At 47.5% G+C, this 17500-nt stretch overlaps 1 protein-coding gene across 5 annotated transcripts in view; it reads right to left on the reverse strand.

The window, feature by feature from the left end:
* kdm6ba (lysine (K)-specific demethylase 6B, a) overlaps window positions 1-17500 on the reverse strand; it is a 212279-nt gene that overhangs the window by 728 nt on the left and 194051 nt on the right. For all 5 annotated transcript variants that reach the window (XM_063186338.1, XM_063186336.1, XM_063186337.1 and 2 more), the window contains 14 exons: window positions 13680-17500; window positions 12641-12850; window positions 11957-12093; window positions 11167-11293; window positions 9138-9243; window positions 7838-8043; window positions 7283-7440; window positions 6801-7024; window positions 6383-6497; window positions 5866-6053; window positions 5378-5519; window positions 4954-5080; window positions 2272-2442; window positions 1-1667 (listed from right to left, as the gene is read on the reverse strand). The exon at window positions 1-1667 is cut by the window's left edge and continues 728 nt beyond it; the exon at window positions 13680-17500 is cut by the window's right edge and continues 58 nt beyond it. In XM_063186338.1, the coding sequence (XP_063042408.1) occupies window positions 1644-1667; window positions 2272-2442; window positions 4954-5080; window positions 5378-5519; window positions 5866-6053; window positions 6383-6497; window positions 6801-7024; window positions 7283-7440; window positions 7838-8043; window positions 9138-9243; window positions 11167-11293; window positions 11957-12093; window positions 12641-12850; window positions 13680-17500 (5756 nt within the window). In that variant the 3' untranslated portion in view covers window positions 1-1643. The remainder of the gene's footprint in view (window positions 1668-2271; window positions 2443-4953; window positions 5081-5377; window positions 5520-5865; window positions 6054-6382; window positions 6498-6800; window positions 7025-7282; window positions 7441-7837; window positions 8044-9137; window positions 9244-11166; window positions 11294-11956; window positions 12094-12640; window positions 12851-13679) is intronic.

Genomic DNA, 17500 nt, shown 5'->3' on the forward strand with positions numbered 1-17500 from the left:
TGTAAGGTCTCGTGTGTGTGTGTGTGTGTGTGTGTGTGTGTGTGTGTGTGTGTGTGTGTGTGTGTGTGTGTGTGTGTGTGTGTGTGTGTGTGTGTGTGTGTGTGTGTGTGTGTGTGTGTGTGTGTGTGTATGTGCGTGCGTGCATCAGCTCATTCAGAGTCCATAATGTACAGTAGAGCACCTCTCCGTTGGTAGGTTGGTGAGTTTAGTTCGGTTGAACTGTGTATGTGTGGGTGATGACTGACATCTGTGAAGAGACATCAGTGGCTCATGCAAGTAGTTGTTTTGTTTTCTTCTCTTCCGTACGAGGAAAACACAATGTTCAGTTTCGGCGCCAAGTAAACAACTACTTTGTGCACTCGAATCGACAGACAAACATACAGGAGGTGGGGGTATGGGTCCAAGACCAGACGTCTACACAACAAGAGGGAGGCTCAACAGGAAATCAGTAAGCACCATTCGAAAGACACTCCCCACCAAAATAAAAGTCCCAAAAACATTACAGGAATTATCATTTAAAACATAACAAAAACGGTTTTGAACATTTCTGAAGATCTTACAGATAGAGGAAAACATTTATATCCAATAAATAGAGAAAAACTAAAACATTAAATTAGAAAAAAATGTACAATTAAAAATCTTTTAAATCCAGAAATAATCTGCATCACTGGGTCAAAATAAGAGGTACATTTCAACAGAAGCAAAAAAGACAAAATGTCATTAATAACGATAATCATCTCTCTTAAACAATAGGAACAAAACTAGTAAGAAAAGATCCCCAAAATATACTAAAATGCTGTGTGTCATGACATTTTTTCGTTCTCTCCATTCAAAACAGAACCCCAAGAAATCATTTTTAAGATGTATGAACAAAAAGACAGTCTGTCAAACCCGTATGTTTTGTAGCATTCCAAACAATTGTATTTTAAAAGTCTTAATGCTTTTTTAAAAAGGATTCATATCTATATCATTATTAGTATTTCATTTGATCTCTTCACTAAATACAAGTCACAAGGCCAATGTGGTATATATCTAGGCTGCTCTAGTTTTTAATTTTTTAAAAAGAATAAATTATATTTCCAACAAAAAGAGAGAAAACAGCACCACGTGAAAAATACAAACAGCATTTACAATTTCAGTATTCATTTAAAAAAAGAGAACAAACCCAAAATGAACAGGAGAAATAAAAATTAACTGACAACCTGAAAACATAAACATGCCATTGAGATAGTCAACTCCACCACAGTTGCCTTGGCAACACCAACGGTATTCCACTGTCCGTTTCCTTTGTCCAACCAATCCGAAGACAGCACCGCCGGACACCACCCACTGAACCGGAGTTTTTTATTGGCTGATTGGTATTGTAAACAACGCTGGGTAGTAAACTGGTTTTCGATTGGCTTGTTCAACAAGTATTAACAGTAGTAGTAGTAGTACTTACAAACAATCAAACAAAGAAAAATAAACAGCTAAAAATAAAATCAACAAAACATTTCGTTTTAAAAAGAAGTCTCTTTTGTGGTGACATTAACTATAAAGGCCTGTCTTCCTGGCAGACAGGGGTTTTGGTTATGGCTGTGGGGCACGGGGGAAGAGGAGAGGAGAGGAGAGGAGAGGAGAGGAGAGGAGAGGGGCCAGAAGGCTCATCTGGAGCTGGAAGATGAGACCTGAAAACACACACAAAAAGAGGTGTGAGATTAGTCACTGCATAGAATCCAATACAATACAATACAATAGAGTAGAACACAGTCAAATGCCTTTTTGTTGTCACTTTACCCATACATAAAACTGGGAACACTGATGATGGGCTAGACCCGAAACGTTTGTCCCTTGTCTGTCGGTTTTATTTACTTTTTTCGGCTTTGTTTAATACAGTTTTTGATTTTGCATTCAGCTCCAGTGTGCGACTCCTTTCTTCCTTTTCATTATACTGCTCTTGGAATTATGCACCGAGCAATACGCACAGGATAAGACATTGGCGCGGACGCCACCCCACCTGGACTACACATGTGCAATGTATGAAGGCTGAAGCAACTGTAAGTGCTTGTGTGTGTGTGTATTTGTGTGTGTGTGTATTTGTGTGTGTGTGTGTGTGTGTATTTGTGTGTGTGCGTGTGTGTGTGTGTGTGTGTGTGTGTGTGTGTGTGTGTGTGTGTGTGTGTGTGTGTGTGTGTGTGTGTGTGTGTGTGTGTGTGTGTGTGTGTGTGTGTGTGAGAGAGAGAGAGTGAGTGTGTAAGTATGTGTGTATCAGTGTGTGTTCTCTGTCCTCACCAGGCTGAAGCTGTCATAGGTGCTCATGAGTTCCTCCATGCGGTACTGCTCCAGCACCACCACGTTGCTTAGCGATGGGTTGAGCTTGCGGGCGCAGTCCTCGCAGTGCACCATGTAGGTCTTGCGGCTGTTGCCCTCGCTCGTCACAAACAGCAGGTTAAACACCTCCACCTGGGGATGGACACACATACAGAGACAAACACAGACACACGTCAGTGACAGTGACACCTGGGAATGTTTTTTGAAATCTGTGTAGTTTTACTCCTCTTAATTAAAGAAATCTGTTGTAGTCTACAGTGCAAGGATGAAAAGTAGATGGCAGAAGGCTTCTCAAGTCTCATACAATACGCTGCCCTACACAGGCAAAGTGCAGTAACTACGTCAATATTGAAAGACCTTCAAAGTATTGCTATATGGTTGGATATTGGAATTACTGCAAATTTAAAATAGCAATATCCCTAAAGCAGGGCACATTTAGACAGTAAGGCTTTATCACACAGAACATGGCATGTTATGAAGACTATTTTCAGTCTTAACTCAATTTTGACAGAAATATCTACTGTAGTTACTGTATGTACGGCAGCATAAACAACACATCATCGGGATCCTGCGCATACAAATTTGCTTATGGTTGTAACCCATAGAAGAAATGCTGTTGACCTACACACGTCCCCGCATGCCCCTGCTATGTCAGTCCCTGTGCGGCGGTGCTTCCCTCATATACAGTATCTCCTGCATCACACACCTCGCCCAAGGCCAAGCGTGCGGGTGCACTGATCTCAGAACTGGTGCGTCACGACTATGTTATCTAACTTCGCATGAGAGGGCCAAGAAGATGTTTGATCTGGGAACTGCGTTGCTGCTGCAAAGTTATCTTCCCTACGACACGCCGTTTGTAGATAGGGCAGTGTAGTTTATCTTGTGACCAATGCTTTCCAGATTATCTACACTATGTAAATGATGTTGAAAAAGTTGAACGTTATTGATATTAAAGAGCAACGTCTTTTATATACTCAAGTTGCACTCATTGCTGAAATGTATGGAAGTGTATTGAAAAGTGTATGTTATATGTGCACACCACACTTGTTGCAGCAATGTAAGTGTATTTAAAGGTGGTCGTTAAATGCTCACATGTCACTCATTGCAGTAATGTTTGTGTATTGAAAGGTGTGCGTTATACACTCTTATTATATGGTTGTGACGTCATCTGTCGAATGCTCCATTCATTTCAACGGGGCTCCCCAACGTTCGGACGTCTGTTATTTTTCGATAACGGACGGGTTGGTCTATAACAGACCGCTGTCAATGGCAACAAGACTTTTCACTGCTAAAGCGACTTTTCAACAAGACTCTAATCAGCTGCTGTGATAGACAGCACCCGTTGTCCTGGCTACCGCTGTCAATGGCAACAAGACGTTCACTGCTAAAGCCACTGGCTTGTATAGGCCTACAAGTCAGTGGCTAAAGCGAATGTTTCATATCACTCCGCAGGGGGCCCGGTCTTTTGTCACTCTAATCAGCTGCTGTGATAGACAACACCTGTTGTCCTGGCTACCTAGCTGTTGCCTAGCGGTGTTCCACAACGGCACTGTTTTGTTTTGCGCAGCAACAATCTTAACATTAAATAGGCCTAGGTCTAAAGAAATGTCCCCGCCATGTGTGAATCATTTAAGTATATCCATATAATAAGCGGGTTAACTTTCGGCGAGTCGGTCGCTTTGTGGAATAGCAGCACTTCAGAGAGAACAAGACCCCTCCACTCCGCGTCGGGGTCTAAAGATTCTCTCTGTCGTGCTGCTATTCCACGGTAGCGACCTTCTCGCCGAACGTTAACCCTTACATGTCACACTTGTTGCAGAAATGTCTGTGTACAGTATCTTGAAAAGTGTGCGTTATACACTCACATCACAACCGTTGCAGTAATGTAGGTGCATTGAAAGGCTTGTGATATAATATACTGACATCACACTTGTTGCAGTAATGTAGGTACATTGAAAGGTGTGTGCTATGCAATGGATAACTTGGATTCCTTCCCGCTTGCTGTAATCGCGTCAGATCAAACAACCTCCAGAACAAGAATACGAAATGAAATGGTAGTATTATGGGATGGTCAGGATCAGGCTAGTAATGTAGCATACTCACGTCGCACTCGTTGCAGTAGTATGCTAGTGTATTGAAAAGTGTCCGCTATAGTATACTCACGTCGCACTCGTTGCAGTAGTATGCTAGTGTATTGAAAAGTGTCCGCTATAGTATACTCACGTCGCACTCGTTGCAGTAGTATGCTAGTGTATTGAAAAGTGTCCGCTATAGTATACTCACGTCGCACTCGTTGCAGTAGTATGCTAGTGTATTGAAAAGTGTCCGCTATAGTATACTCACGTCGCACTCGTTGCAGTAGTATGCTAGTGTATTGAAAAGTGTCCTCTATAGTATACTCACGTCGCACTCGTTGCAGTAGTATGCTAGTGTATTGAAAAGTGTCCGCTATAGTATACTCACGTCGCATTCGTTGCAGTAGTATGCTAGTGTATTGAAAAGAGTCCGCTATAGCATACTCACGTCGCACTCGTTGCAGTAGTATGCTAGTGTATTGAAAAGTGTCCGCTATAGTAAACTCACGTCGCACTCGTTGCAGCAGTATGCTAGTGTATTGAAAAGTGTCCGCTATAGTATACTCACGTCGCACTCGTTGCAGTAGTATGCGGGCTCGTCCTTGACGCGGCTCTGGTAGGAGATCTTCTTGCCCTCGGCCACCAGCTGGTCTCGCAGGATCTGGATGTGCTTTATGGACTGCAGAAGACAGTGTCTGGTGGACACACAAATATACACGCGTTAGATATATTTGGTCATCTAAATGTTATGCTGTAAATGCATAATATTATGTTATGTTGTAAACAGAGCTCTAAATTAACTTTTTCTAACTTTTTTTTGTCATCAGCCAAAATGGATAGCAGTTAATGTTAATGTTAGCAGTCAAACACAGACTCACTAATGGTTCAAAGTGGCTGATCTACCAACCAACTTGGAATTTCGCCAGTTTTTGGCCGGTTGGCTGGTGTTAATTTAGAGCCCTGGTTGTAAATGCGTGCTATAAGAGACGTACTTGATCATCTGGTAGGTGTCCGGCTCGGAGACCTTGAGGGTGCGGGCCATGTTCCAGGAGACGTGGATCATGGGCACAATGCTCTTCACCTTCTTCACCTCGTTCCACTCGAAACGCTCCAGAGCCAGCTGGTACTGGTAGGCTAATAATAATAATAATAATAATATTGATAATAATGTTATTTATATAGCACAAAATCAAGCATAGCATGCATGTCATGTAGCTCCAAGTGTTTAAACAGATTACAGAAAACAACAACAGTCAGTGAGATTTAAAGAGAAATTTAAAGAAAATTCTAAAGAATGACAAAAGATCACAGACAATTAACTAATTTAACAGTTCAATTAACATACTTAATGATTACAATTGACAATTTCATTTCACTTCTAAGATCATTACTACTACTTACACTTGCAATGATAATAATAATGGTTTGAACTTTTGAATAATTAATGACATGATTCTTAATGAAGTCAAATACTACTCACCACTGAGTGGTCCGACGTTCCAGGCGATGTTGTTGCACCAGCCCACGGCCTGCACCCAGTGCACGGTGCCGGCGTTGATCCACACCAGGTCGCCTGGGCGCTGGACGAAGCGGTACACCGGGATGTTGGACTTGTACAGGTCCTCCAGCACCGGCCACCAGGACCCCGTCAGGTAGTCCACACCGTGCCTGAACAAAATTAAAAAGAAAGAAAAGGAGTTACATAGGTTTGGAGTCAGTGAGGAGGCTCATTCCAAGGATTAACAGTTGGATGGAGAAGGAAATGGATAAAAGAAGAATGAAACAAAAGGAGAAAGAAAGGAACATTGGGGAAGGGTCAAGAAAGAAAAACAACAACAGGGAAACGACTGAGCAATACACAGATGAGACATGAGGGTGGAGAATGAAACCAGGAATTGGAGAAGACATTAACATTTACAACCTGTAATAACACAGATTGCACTATTTTGTATTATTAAAATGACACAATTTTCACATTTATATTAGTGTGAACTTACGCTTCACAAAAGTCACTGATGGCTGGCCAGTAGTTATCGTGGACGGCGAACCATTCGCAGTCTCCAGGGCCGATGTTGATGTTCACCGAGCAGAAGTTGTTATTCTCCTGGTGGCCTGCAGAGGGAGTGAGAGTACCACAGTCAGTAACGCACGGCTTCAGAGAGGCTTAGGAACTGAACAACAACTGAACTCAAGAGGGAACGTCGGATGAAAACAAGTGCATACAGTATGCATACCTAGACAAGACACAGACGTATATTCACATACAGCACACATCCATACATACACAAACACTTTCTTCTATGGAACAGTTACCGCATGTAATTACTGCACGCACACACGCACACACACACACACACACACACACACACACACACACACACACACACACACACACACACACACACATGTACCCACCTGGCGTGCGGCTGCCGGGCACCTTCATGTAGAGCTGTACGGTGTTCATGCCCAGGATGGTGTGTCCCACGTGGCTCAGCATGTTGCGGCTGGAGGCCACGCGCATGAAGGCCGGCAGCTTCTGCAGCTCCTGCAGCTGGGGCTTCCAGCGCTTGGGGTCCGACAGGTCGATGTTGGTGCCGAACTTGATGATCTTGCCCACTTGTCCCGGCTTGTGGTCGGGACTGCAGGTGGAGGTGGAGGTGGAGGAGAGGACAGAGGAGAGGAGAGGAGAGAAATGTTAGTCAACAATCTCAACAGAGAGAGAGAGATCTGCCTTGGGCTGAATGTATGCAAAAGTGAGCTATGTGTGTAATGATGTGTGTAATGTATTGTGTGTAATGTCTTGCGTATTTATGTATGATTGCTACTGGACACCTTAATTTCCCCTCAGGATTAATACATGGTACTCTACTATTCTCTACTACTCTACTGTAACTTACCCAGAGCCATTGGGGTTGCTAGGCTGCATCTCTAAGAGACTGGACGGCTTCTTCTCCTTCTCCTTCTCTTTCTCCTTCTCCTTGTCTTTCTCTTTCTCTTTCTCCTTGTCTTTGTCATTGTCGTCTTCATCCTCTTCTTCGTCACTCCCTTTCTCCTCCTACACAACAAAAACAAACAGATTCTTAACACACCAGGCAATCAGAAGTGACTGTTGTGATAACGACTGGATTGTGTGTGGTGTGTGTCTGTGGTGTGTGTGCGTGTGAACGTGTGTGTGCATGAGCATGTGTGTGTGTGTATGTGTGTGTGTGTGTGTGTGTGTGTGCATGTGCGTATCTGACCTGTAGGCTCTCCTGGAAGCTAGAGGCCTGTGGCTGTGTGGCAGTGTGTGTGTGTGTGTGTGTGTGTGTGTGTGTGTGTGTGTGTGTGTGTGTGTGTGTGTGTGTGTGTGTGTGTGTGTGTGTGTGTGTGTCTGTGTGTGTGTGTGTGTGTGTGTGTGTGTGTGTGTGTGTGTGTGTGTGTGTGTGTGTGTGCGTGCATCTGCAGTATCTGACCTGTAGGCTCTCCTGGAAGCTGGATGCCTGGTACTGGGCATACTTGGCGATGGTGGTGTGTGATCGGCTGCTCTCGCAGGGCCAGGTCTGGCCCGTGCCGCTGGGGTCCCAGTTCTCGTCGGCCGGCTGCTGCACCTGCGTACGCACCTCCACCGCCTGGTCCGCATTGGCATCCACCAGGGACTTGGTGGAGAACAGGCCCAGGTCTGGTGGAGAGAGAAAGGGAGAGAAAGATGGAGAGGGAGAGAGAGAGAGAGAGAGTGAGAGGGAGAGAAAGAGAGAGAACATGTTAGACATCAGCAGTTGCATCATCATTACCATTCACAAGGGACTTGGTGGAGGACAGACCCAAGTCTGATGGAAAGAGAGAGGGAGAGAGATGAAGATGGAGAGGGATATGGAGAGGGAGAGAGGGAGAGGGAGAGGAAGAGGAAGAGAGAGGGAGAGAGAGAGAGGGAGAGAGAGAGAGAGAGAGAGAGAGAGAGAGAGAGAGAGAGAGGGAGAGGAAAAGGGAGAGAGAGGGAGAGGGAGAGGGAGAAGGAGAAGGAGGAAAGGGACAGAGCAAGTCAGTCATTGTTAAAATGGCTGGCTCTCCATAACGTGACGTAGCAGATTTTTTTGACTTTTGCATTTTATTGTTGGAAATGGCTGTTCAGGCGTAATATCATCTATTTGTGAATCCTTGCCATTCAAATATTTCAAGAAGATACATTTTAACCCCTTAAGACACGGCTTTATACATTGTTGTTACCAGAATGGCAATGACCCAGTCGTAGTGCATGACTACAGGCCTGTGTTGTGTAATATAGTATTGTAGTGCTACGGTAGTTACATGCCAATGACTATTACAGTGTGCCACTGGAGGCACGGCATGCATTAAGGGGCTACACCTATGTAAAAGGCATGTTCCAATGCAATACAATGTAATGCCCAATACAAAAATGTCAATTTTCCAAAATTTTCCAAAATGGATATACAATACATCATTTTCATCATACACGGAGCTCTTCAAATGGTAGTTTGGGTAACACTTTATGTTAGGGATACACTAATACATACAATGTTAATGCCTGCATAAGTAACTTGTAAGGCATGTACTAAGCAAACGCTAAGGCCTACTAGGTTAAATTGGCAATAAATCCCTTATCGCGCATGAACAACACATTTGCGAATACAAGCCTAACAAATGTTTGATTTTGCTTTTTACATGCCTTACAAGTTACTTATACAGACACATTGTATGTATTAGTGCTAATAGATGTATCCCTAAAATAAAGTGCTAGCGTAGTGTGCTACTCACTGAGTCTGAGTGATCCTGCCAGGCCTCTGATGACGGTGATGGGGTTCTTGGGGTCCGTGCAGAACTGCAGCAGCACGGGGGAGAAGGCATCTCTCTTGCTCTCCAACTGCAGATCAACAAATACAAGGAATTATGTACATACATACATTAATTAATAATAAATACCTAAATTAACAATGGAAGATCTGAGAGTGTTGTGTGCGCTGCAAATTCTTCTTCTTCAAGACAATGCACGTTTTATGGGATTCAACACCCAGTTAAATGGAAAGGTTCAGAGAGATCAAACTTGGAACAGATGCAGAGACAAATGCAGCCACAAGGTGGCAGTGTAACTACACACATCCGATGAATGCAAACTCACGAACACGAATGCAAACACGCCGAGCCAACAGAGAACATAGCAAATACAAACCCCAACTCCGATGAAGTTGGGACGTTTGGTAAACAGTGAATAAAATCAAAATGCTATCATTTTCAAAACATTCAATCTATTCATTAGATGGAGAATAGTGAAAAGACAACATATTAAGTGTTAAAACCGAGAAAAAATATTGTTTTGGGGGACATATGTACTCATTTCTAATTTGATAAATCCAACACGTCTCAAAAGAGTTGGGACGGGGACAATAAATGGCAGCAAATGTCGAGGAAGACTAAAAACAAAACAAAAGACAACACTTAACAGTTAAATACATTAACCGATGAGATTATTTTATATTAAAAAACAGTGTTAATTCCTATCTTGGACATGATTTCACCAGCTTAAATGGTGGGTGTATTCCTTGTCATGTTTTGCAATGTTTTCCTTTCTGTAGTGCTTACAGTCTGACAGGTCTTGACCAAAAACCCACCATTTTATCACCTGCTGGTCCTTATGATGGAGCCAAACTGTTAAAACATAGTAGAGAATGCAATTTGACCTTACTATGTGGCAGTAATCGAAGATCTCCCTTCAAAATATAATGCATGAGTGGCTTTTCATGCTGTTTAAAACCCATTTATACCATTCAGCACTGTATTTAACTCTACAGATGAGTGAGAACATCTTAACCAATGCGCTACTGCACCCGCATGCCATCATGGAGGCTGACTTTTGAAGCTAGCACTAACACAAGTTGGATGGTCCATTTTCACTGTAGCACAGGATGTGCAATGCTCTATTATTGTCAAAAAGAATGGACTTCTACAACTTCTGCTGACTTCTGTAAGCAAAGGACAGTTTCCCATGTCTTCTGGGTCTATTTCAAGTGAGCTCAGGTGCTTAGGAGAATGTTACACCCCTGTATCATTTTCATGCATTAAGCATTCTTAATATGGTCAATTTTCAATAGCTCTAATTCCTGTAGTGCTAGAGTGAGACTACAGCCAATATATATTTCATGATGTCATGAACCTATACAATGATTTTATTAACAGAAATATGTCTTATATACACTCAATCGTGGTAAATCAAAGGGAATTCAAAAATGTATGTAATAACTATGGTAATTATTCCCTTTGCATCTTTAATTCTGAGTGACTCAGCCTCTCTGTGATGATCTTATACCTGGACACCTATATTGTCCGTCAGTACAATTCATTTTGAAATGTTCTTCTTTGTTGTTTTATCTTATTTGGATGTTTACTAAATGTCACTGATCCCCGTCCCAACTCTTTTGAGACGTGTTGGATTTATCAAATAAGAAATGAGTACATATGTCCCCCAAAACAATATTTTTTCTCGGTTTTAACACTTAATATGTTGTCTTTTCACTATTCTCCATCTAATGAATAGATTGAATGTTTTGAAAATGATAGCATTTTGATTTTATTCACTGTTTACCAAACGTCCCAACTTCATCGGAGTTGGGGTTTGTAGTAAGTATAGGACTTGTGTTCTTTTATTGTTTGTGTCTGTGTGTACATGGATGTGTGAGTACCGGGTACATAGATGCTACCTAATGTGAGTGGTGTTGTTTGTGTGCATGTTTGTGTGTGTATGTTGTGTTTGCATGTGATTAGCGCCGTGTGTGTAAGCATGTGTACTTACATAGATGCTGGGCGTGGGGGGGTTGAGTTTCTCCCTGGGAATGGGCAGTTCTGTTGGTAGGACGGGCTTGACGGAGAAGGCTGGCAGCAGGTAGGACTCTTTAAACTTGCCCTTCACCCTGGCACCCCTGTGGAGTAGAGGAGAGGAGAGGAGAGGACACCACAAAGGTCAGAACAAATCATCATTGTGTCTAATCACCTAATCCCAGCGCATTCCATTTTCCACACCAGGATTGGCACCGGGGTCTCTGAGGTAACACACATGCTCTCAGACTGTTCCATCGCAGAACCAGGTTTACAAACCATCGCAAGGCTTTACAACACCAGTGATTTACAACACTAACATCTAAATGGATCAAAATGTTGATTTTGAGTGTGTGTGTGTGTGTGTGTGTGTGTGTGTGTGTGTGTGTGTGTGTGTGTGTGTGTGTGTGTGTGTGTGTGTGTGTGTGTGTGTGTGTGTGTGTGTGTGTGTGTGTGTGTGTGCAGCGGTGTAGTCTACTTTTTTAAGTGGGTATACTGTATATTTGAGCATTTTTTGAAGTGGGTATACTGTATATATTTGTGCTATTCAAAACAATGGATCAATCAATTTTAAGTGGGTATACTGAAATCCCTGAAATTTAGAAGTGGGTATACTCCGTATACCCGCGTTCTACGTAGACTACACCACTGTGTGTGTGTGTGTGTGTGTGTGTGTGTGTGTGTGTGTGTGTGTGTGTGTGTGTGTGTGTGTGTGTGTGTGTGCGCGCGTGTGCATGTGTGTGTGTGTGTGTGTGCGCATCACTCACTTGCAGGCCCTGATGATGTCTGTGGCGGTGTTCTTGACACACACTTCGCCGAGCGGGATGCGCCTGTCCTCCACCTCTGAGGCGATGAAGGTCTCCCTCTCGCCACTCTCCACCTTAATCAGGCGAATCTTCAGCTCCTGGGGAACACACACACAGGCCAAAGAGGCAGTTAGCTTTACGGTCATACACACACATACAGTACACAGACACACACTGAAACACACACAAATAAAAATACACACAAACATATGGTGAATTCAGGTAAATTGGGACACCCTACTGTACGTACATACATTATACACACACATGTGGTTAACCATCCTAATGAGGATCTCCCATTGATTGCCGTTATAATCATATCTACTAAAAGTGCATTACAGTAAACAATGTTCCAACTTTAAGTTTTGTCAGTAACACCAAAACAAAATGACTGAAAGCACTGATAAATGAAAATGTCCTCACAAGTCATTTGGTCCTTGCAAGTTAAGAATTACAGGACACGCACACACGCGCGCGCGCACACACACACACAGACACACACACACACAGACACACACACACACAGACACACAGACACACAGACACACACACAAACATCCATCCACACATCCATCCACACACGCACACACACACATCCATCCACACACACACACACACACACACACACACACACAAAATACATACCTTGGGTGGCCCATCTGATAGAGCCTTCAGCTTCATAAGGTCTGCAGAGAACCCAGGTCGTGAGAATGATGAAGAGGAGGAGGAGGAGGACGAAGAGCCCATCATATGAGAGCTGCCCTCCTCCCTGCGCCTCTTCTTCTCTCCCCCATCCTGACTCCTGCGATCTTTGTCCCGCGCCTCCTTGCCCTGTAGGTCAAGGCTGGCCAGGACCTGGAGAAAAAATAAATTCAAGCATTTTAAAGATGTTTTAAAAACTCTTATTATATGGTTGTGACGTCATCGGTCGAATGTTCCATTCATTTCAACGGGGCTCCCCAACGTTAGCACGTCTGTTATTTTTCGATAACGGACGGGTTGGTCTATAACAGACCGCTGTCAATGGCAACAAGACTTTTCACTGCTAAAGCGACTTTTCAACAAGACTCTAATCAGCTGCTGTGATAGACAACACCTGTTGTCCTGGCTACCTAGCTGTTGCCTAGCGGTGTTCCACAACGGCACTGTTTTGTTTTGCGCAGCAACAATCTTAACATTAAATAGGCCTAAAGAAATGTCCCCGCCATGTGTGAATCATTTAAGTATATCCATATAATAAGCGGGTTAACTTTCGGCGAGTCGGTCGCTTTGTGGAATAGCAGCACTTCAGAGAAAGATTCTCTCTGTCGTGCTGCTATTCCACGGTAGCGACCTTCTCGCCGAACGTTAACCCTTACTTAAAACAATTCATGAAATGTGAACTTGGATTTCGTCAATAATGTGTAATTCGAAATTTCCTCTACTACCTTTCTCCATAAACATGTGTCTTGTATGAAAAAAATACTGCAAAAGCTACGTCTGATGTACTGAACAAAATAAAATGTACGGTATTTAATGTATTGAATGTGACTTTCCATTATTTTTCCTTTTTTTGTCATTTATCATTTATTTAAATGTTTTGTCATTTGTCATTTTTGTCAATTATCGCTAAATTATCTTCATCTGATGTTCCAGATAAAAATTCAGTAAACCCTAAAAATTTGACTACTGAGGGGAGTCCTACCTGCCGGTGCTTTTTGTCCTTGTGCGACTTGCCGTCCTTGTGCTTCCTGCTGCTGCTGCCACTACTGGTGGAGCTGGAGCTGGGCGAGGAAGAGGAGGACGAAGAGTGGGAGATGGAGGAGGTGCGTTCTTCCTCTCGTTTCTCCCGATGCTTCTTCTTCTTCTCCTTCCTCTCCTCTCTCTCCTTTCTGCTCTCGTCGCGGTGCTTATCGCGATGCTTCTTATCCCTATGCCTCTCTTCTCCTCCTCCACGTTCCTTCTCTTTCTCTCCTCCTTCCCTCCTGTCATTCTCCACTCGCCTGGACTCTTCCTGTTTGTGGGAGTGGCTGTGGCTCTGATTGGTCGGCTGGGTGTGTCTCATTAACATGTCCTCGCAGCTGCGGCCCAGCTCGGCCAATGAGGACTCAGAGATGGTGGTGAGGCGGGGCCTGTCGTCCTTCTTCTCCTTCCTCTTCTCCTCCGTTATTGTCCTGGAGTCCTTCGTTTTGTCCCTCTCCTTCTCCCGCTCTCTATCCCTCCCTTTGCGCTCCTGCTGCTGACCGCTCCAGTCGTCTCCCCACAGCTCGGCCGCGATCCTCCTCTTCACCTCCTCCATGTCCTCCCTCTTCTTCCTCTCCGTTGGCCAATCAGAAGCCAACGTCTTGGCCACGGAGGGCGGGTCAAAGGAGCCGAAGCCCGGGTGATTGGTCGACCCCGAGGTAGGCGACGAATCAGATGAGGAGTCGGCGCTGGACGACGTCTGCGACGACAACGACAGCACGGTTGCCATCCGCTGCGCGTGCTGCTGCTGCTTGTCCGTCGGTTGACCGCTGGCGATGTCCGGCGTGGTCAGGGACAGCGACGAGGAGTACTTGACTCCGGATCGGGCGGCGGAAGGGGGCGGGCGTCCGAACGGCCCCCCGCGGTACGTGTACTTCTGGGGGCCCAGCACCGTGGCCAGGGACTTGAACATGCTCCCCACCCCGGTCTGGTGGAGGTGAGGACGCTGCGGAGGAGAACTGGAGGGCGTCTCCTCTCCTTCCGTCTCGCTCTCCTCCTCCTCCTCTTCCTCCTTCTCCGGCAGCCCGTACAGCTTGGCCAGGTCGTTGTGACGATAGTTGGTCGCCGGGGTGTCGCCGGTGTTGTCGACGGGCAACCGCTTGATGTCCATCTTCTGATTGGCTGGCTGATTGACCACTACAGCATCGACGACGTTGTCCTCGTCCTCCTCCAGGGAAGACGTGCGACTGCAAGGGGAAGCCAGGGACCCCTGCCGGCTCAGCACAGGGGGGCTGCTGTGGCCCTCCACCCCGAAATCCTCCCCTCTGGCCGGGGGAGACTGCTTGGCAGCGGGCACCAGGTCTGGGGCGCACAGGTAGCTCTTGAGGGGTGGCAGCAGTGGCGGAGGTTGTGTTTGGGGTTGGGGTTGGTTTTGCAGAGGCGCGGGTACGCAGGCAGACGGCATGGGGTTGAACGCCGTAGCCATAGGCCCTCTGGTGGAGGTAGCGGGCATGGCGGATGAGTTGCGATCGCTGGGCACCATGCCACTCGGGCATCCGGCACTACTGGCACCGCCGCCGCTGCCCACCTGGTTCATCTCCTCCTCGTTCTTGATGGACTCGTCCAGCATTGCCATGATGTTGGCCAGGCCGTCTGGCAGAAGCTCCGAGGGCTCCTCTTCGAACTGGGCGCCGCCGTCCGAGTCGGCTCCGCTGCCGCTGCTACTGTTGCTGCAGGTGCTGCTGCCCAGGCTGCCTAGCCCACCGCTGGGCATGCGTCTACCCAGAGCCGAGGAGCTCGAGCTGGGCACGGAGTCTCGCGAGAAGGCCTGGTGGTACAGCTGCGGCGCCTCTCTGAGCGGGGGCGGCAAGGGTAGATGGCGGGCAGAGTGGGCGTCTTTGGATGGCGGTTGGAGGGTGCTGGTGGTGGCACCGGGCAAAGGGGTGCACGTGGAGGTGGCGTGATGATGAGGGCTGAGGAGAGGGGGGCTGGATTTGTGGGGGTTCCCTGAGGTGAAGAGAGACGGGGCGTTGCTGCTGCTGCTGCCGCGCCCACTTGGTGTTGGCGTCGACGATGCCACGTCAGCAGCGTTGGCACTGCCCGCCCAGCGCTCCCGTTGCCGCTGTTTCTCGCGGGCGTAGTCTGTCTGGGGGGTGAGCGGCGGCGGGCGACTGTTGGTAATGTTGGGCGGTGCCCGCTGCTGGCTGGCGTGACCACCCTGAGCGGGCGCGCCTCCGTAACTCAGCCACGGGTACGGTGGCGGAGAGGGCTGCTGGACAACTGCGGTCGCCGCGGGAGATAGATGGGGAGGCGGTGGGTCTGCGTGACTCTCGCCCAACAGCCTCTCCAGGCTGGCGATGGCCGATTCCTCCTCCTCTCCCAGCATCTTTGTCGCCGGAGTGACCACTGTCGCCATGGCGATATCCTGGCGCCGCTTCCTGGCTGCCGCCTCCTCCTCCTCCTGCTTCTTCTGGGCGGCCATCGCCATCATCATACGTCTCCTCTCCTCCTCGTTCCGCCTCCTCTCTTGCTCTCGCTCCCGCTCCTTCTCTCGCTCCCTCTCCTTCTCTCTCTCCCTTTCCACCCTCTCCCTCTCCTCCTCTTCCTTTCTCCTCCTCCTCCTCTCCTCCTTCTCCTGTCTCTCCTTCTCCTGCCGCTCTTCCCGCTCTCGCTGGCGCATGTGACCCTGCAGTTCGGCCTCCAGCTTCTTCAGAACGTCCTCCATGGACTGGGGCTCGACAGGTGCGGGCGTTGGCATCTGGGTACCCGCACCAACGGTGTCCGTCTGTATTTTGGGGTGCCTCCTCTGCTCCTTGGATGGGGCAGAGTCGCCCATCGCGTACCCTCCTCCTGACATTGAGGTGTTGCTGTTGGTATTGGAGATCGAGGAGGAGGAGGAGGGCATGGGCCCTGGCACCGTCTGGGGCAGCATGTGGTGGTGGTGGTGCTGCTGCTGCGGCCTGTTGTTGGGCATCGGGTGCCCAGATGGGGCAGACGAGGTGGGTGGGGGAGGGGGAGAGATGACGTGATTGGAGGAGGAGGAGGGGCGACCCATAACTCCGCCGATACTGTTGCTGGCAGTGATCACGCTCTCGCCCGCAGCCCTTGACAAGCTTGAGGGAGCTGAGGTGCCCACGTGGCTGGTTGGCACCGGCACCTGGCGCTGGGGCAAAGCCATGCCCGTCGGAGGCATCATACCCGCTGTACTGCCCTGGTGGCGGGGGTAGTAGGGCATCCCTGGGTGGTGAGGATGGCTCATCTTGCCCAGCAGGTCCGGGCGCTGTTGCTGCTGGGAATGTTGCTGCTGGGAGTGTTGACTGGCACTAGTAGCACCGCTGGGTCCAGTGCCCGCCTTGGGTCCCTGATATCCTCCTCCCTGATTGGCCAGGCTGCTGCTGCTGCTGCTGCCGGCACTCTGCTGCGATTGGCCGCTGGAGTTGCTGCCTCTCTGCGATGACGACGGGGGTGGTGGGCCTCCATATTGGAGAGTGTGTAATTGTTGCATGTGGTCTGCGGGAGCTTTCCAGCCCATGTGTGAGGGCATGCTAGACCCGTTGCCGACAGCAGAGGGCGCTGCTGATGTATTGACTGAGGTGCGCGCTCCACCAATGCTTCTGTTGCTGTTACCGCTGCTGCCGTAGACGGGTGTGTGTTGTTGGCCTTCGGAGCGAGGTGGAGTCGGGGTTGGAGTCGTGGGGGTGGGGGTGATGACCGGAGCTCTGGGGGAGCCCTGGACTTGAGGGGGGGTCACGCGCTGCGGGGTGCTGGGGGTGTGGCGCTCGCCACGGTTGCCATGGTTTCCGTTGTTGCCATGGGAGGAGTCTCCTCCGTTACTGCTGCCGC

Source organism: Engraulis encrasicolus, chromosome 21 (assembly GCF_034702125.1).
Source record: "Engraulis encrasicolus isolate BLACKSEA-1 chromosome 21, IST_EnEncr_1.0, whole genome shotgun sequence".
Taxonomy (NCBI): Eukaryota; Metazoa; Chordata; class Actinopteri; order Clupeiformes; family Engraulidae; genus Engraulis; species Engraulis encrasicolus.